This window comes from Entamoeba histolytica, genomic scaffold (assembly GCF_000208925.1).
Source record: "Entamoeba histolytica HM-1:IMSS scf_1104750517471 genomic scaffold, whole genome shotgun sequence".
NCBI classification, from domain to species: Eukaryota; Evosea; order Mastigamoebida; family Endamoebidae; genus Entamoeba; species Entamoeba histolytica.
This window is the reverse complement of record NW_001915876.1, coordinates 1-1,694: the sequence shown is the minus strand read 5'-3', so window position 1 is coordinate 1,694 and position 1,694 is coordinate 1. Positions and strand designations below refer to the sequence as shown.

The window sequence follows — 1,694 nt, the reverse complement described above, 5'->3', positions numbered from 1 at the left end:
ATAATTAATCAATTTAATGTAATTATTTTTATTCTTCATTATTTTAAATTGATTTAATTTATTTTCTATCTCTTTCTTTTCTTTATTATTCTGATATTTTCTATAATAGATACTTTTATATTTATTTCTTTATCTTCCAACAATGTACTTATTTCTCAATTCTAATTACTTGTTGTTATTCTGTCAAAATCACAAAAAGAAGAAGAAAAATCGAATGATAATCTTAAAATTAATTTAAAATAAAAGAATTGAAATACAATAATAAATAACAAAGAAAGAATGAAAAAAACAATAATAATAAAGTATTTTGATGGTAGTATTAAAATATTTCAATGAAATATTGAATAATTTCATTTTAATCTATTTCATTTATTTCATTATTCAATAATATTATTTCATAGTAATGAATTATTTCATACTTATAATGAATGTGAAGAAATATTTGAATATGTTTGAAGAATAAATAAAGAAATAATAATGGATGAAATAAATCATTCAATACATTTAAAAGAGAAAGAATAATTGAAAAATATTCAAATCATAGAATATACAAAATATGATAAAATATTGAAATACACTATCAATTGAAGTTAAATCAATTAAAATTGAATATCTAGAAGGTATTTATCAATCAAATGAGTTAATATTCAATTAACAATTATTGCAATAATAACTAGTTGTTTCTTCAAATATGTTTCATTAACAATCATCATTCATCACTAATTACATTATTAGATATGGATGTTTGTATAAATGTTGATGTAAAAAAGAATAAAAGAATATCATAAACATATTTTATGATTAAAATAAACAGAGTTAATGATAATTTAATTACTCACTTATTTTGAGTGTTTGATAATCATTCATTCTCATTCCTTCATTTCATCATTTTCATTTTTGCTGTTAATTATGTTATTATTAGTTTATATAAATCCACGTTGATCCACGTATACATGAATACATGAATAAGAAAATGTGAATAACAGCCAACACAACAATAAGCCAACACAACAATAAGCCAACACATCAACCATACTGAGTATTTAAAGGAACTTGAAGAAATAATTAGCATTTAGAAATAAGGTATGGATCCAAACAAATGGACAGATGCAACAGTTCAAATGTTCAAAGAATCACAAGAAAAAGCATTTGAAAGAAAGAATGCATATATCATGCCAATTCACATGATGAATGCAATTGTTGAAGAAGAGTCGAATATTATTATCCGAATAGTCGAGATGATGGGAGGTGATGTTAGTAAAATGAAGAAAGAAATACAAGAAGGAATGAATAAGATTGCAGTTCAAAATCCACCACCAGTAGAAATTGGACTTCATCCAACAACACAACAAGTGATAAGACGAGCAATAGAGAAACAAAAGACAATGGGAGATACATATCTTGCAGTTGATGTGATAGTAATGTCATTGATGGAAGAGAAAGAAATTAGTACGATAGTAGGAAATAGTGGAATTAATGTTCTGGAATTTAACAAAAAGATAATGGAAATGAGAAAAGGACAAAGTGTAGAAACAAAAGAAGCAGAGAGTCAATATGAAGCATTGAAGAAATATGGAAATGATTTAACGGCACAAGCAGAAAGTGGGAAGATGGATCCCATCATTGGAAGAGATGAAGAAATTAAACGAGTTATTCGTATTTTATCAAGACGAACGAAAAATAATCCAGTCTTA

At 24.7% G+C, this 1,694-nt stretch overlaps 1 protein-coding gene across 1 annotated transcript; it reads left to right on the top strand.

Annotated features, from left to right (window-relative positions):
* Positions 1 to 1,085: 1,085 nt before the first annotated feature.
* Positions 1,086 to 1,688, top strand: EHI_076480 (heat shock protein 101, putative; the record flags this gene model as incomplete). The annotated part of the gene is made up of 1 exon (XM_001914516.1): positions 1,086 to 1,688. A coding segment is annotated over one exon (603 nt), but the record flags the coding sequence as incomplete, so codon positions are not given.
* Between the last annotated feature and the right edge of the window lie 6 nt (positions 1,689 to 1,694).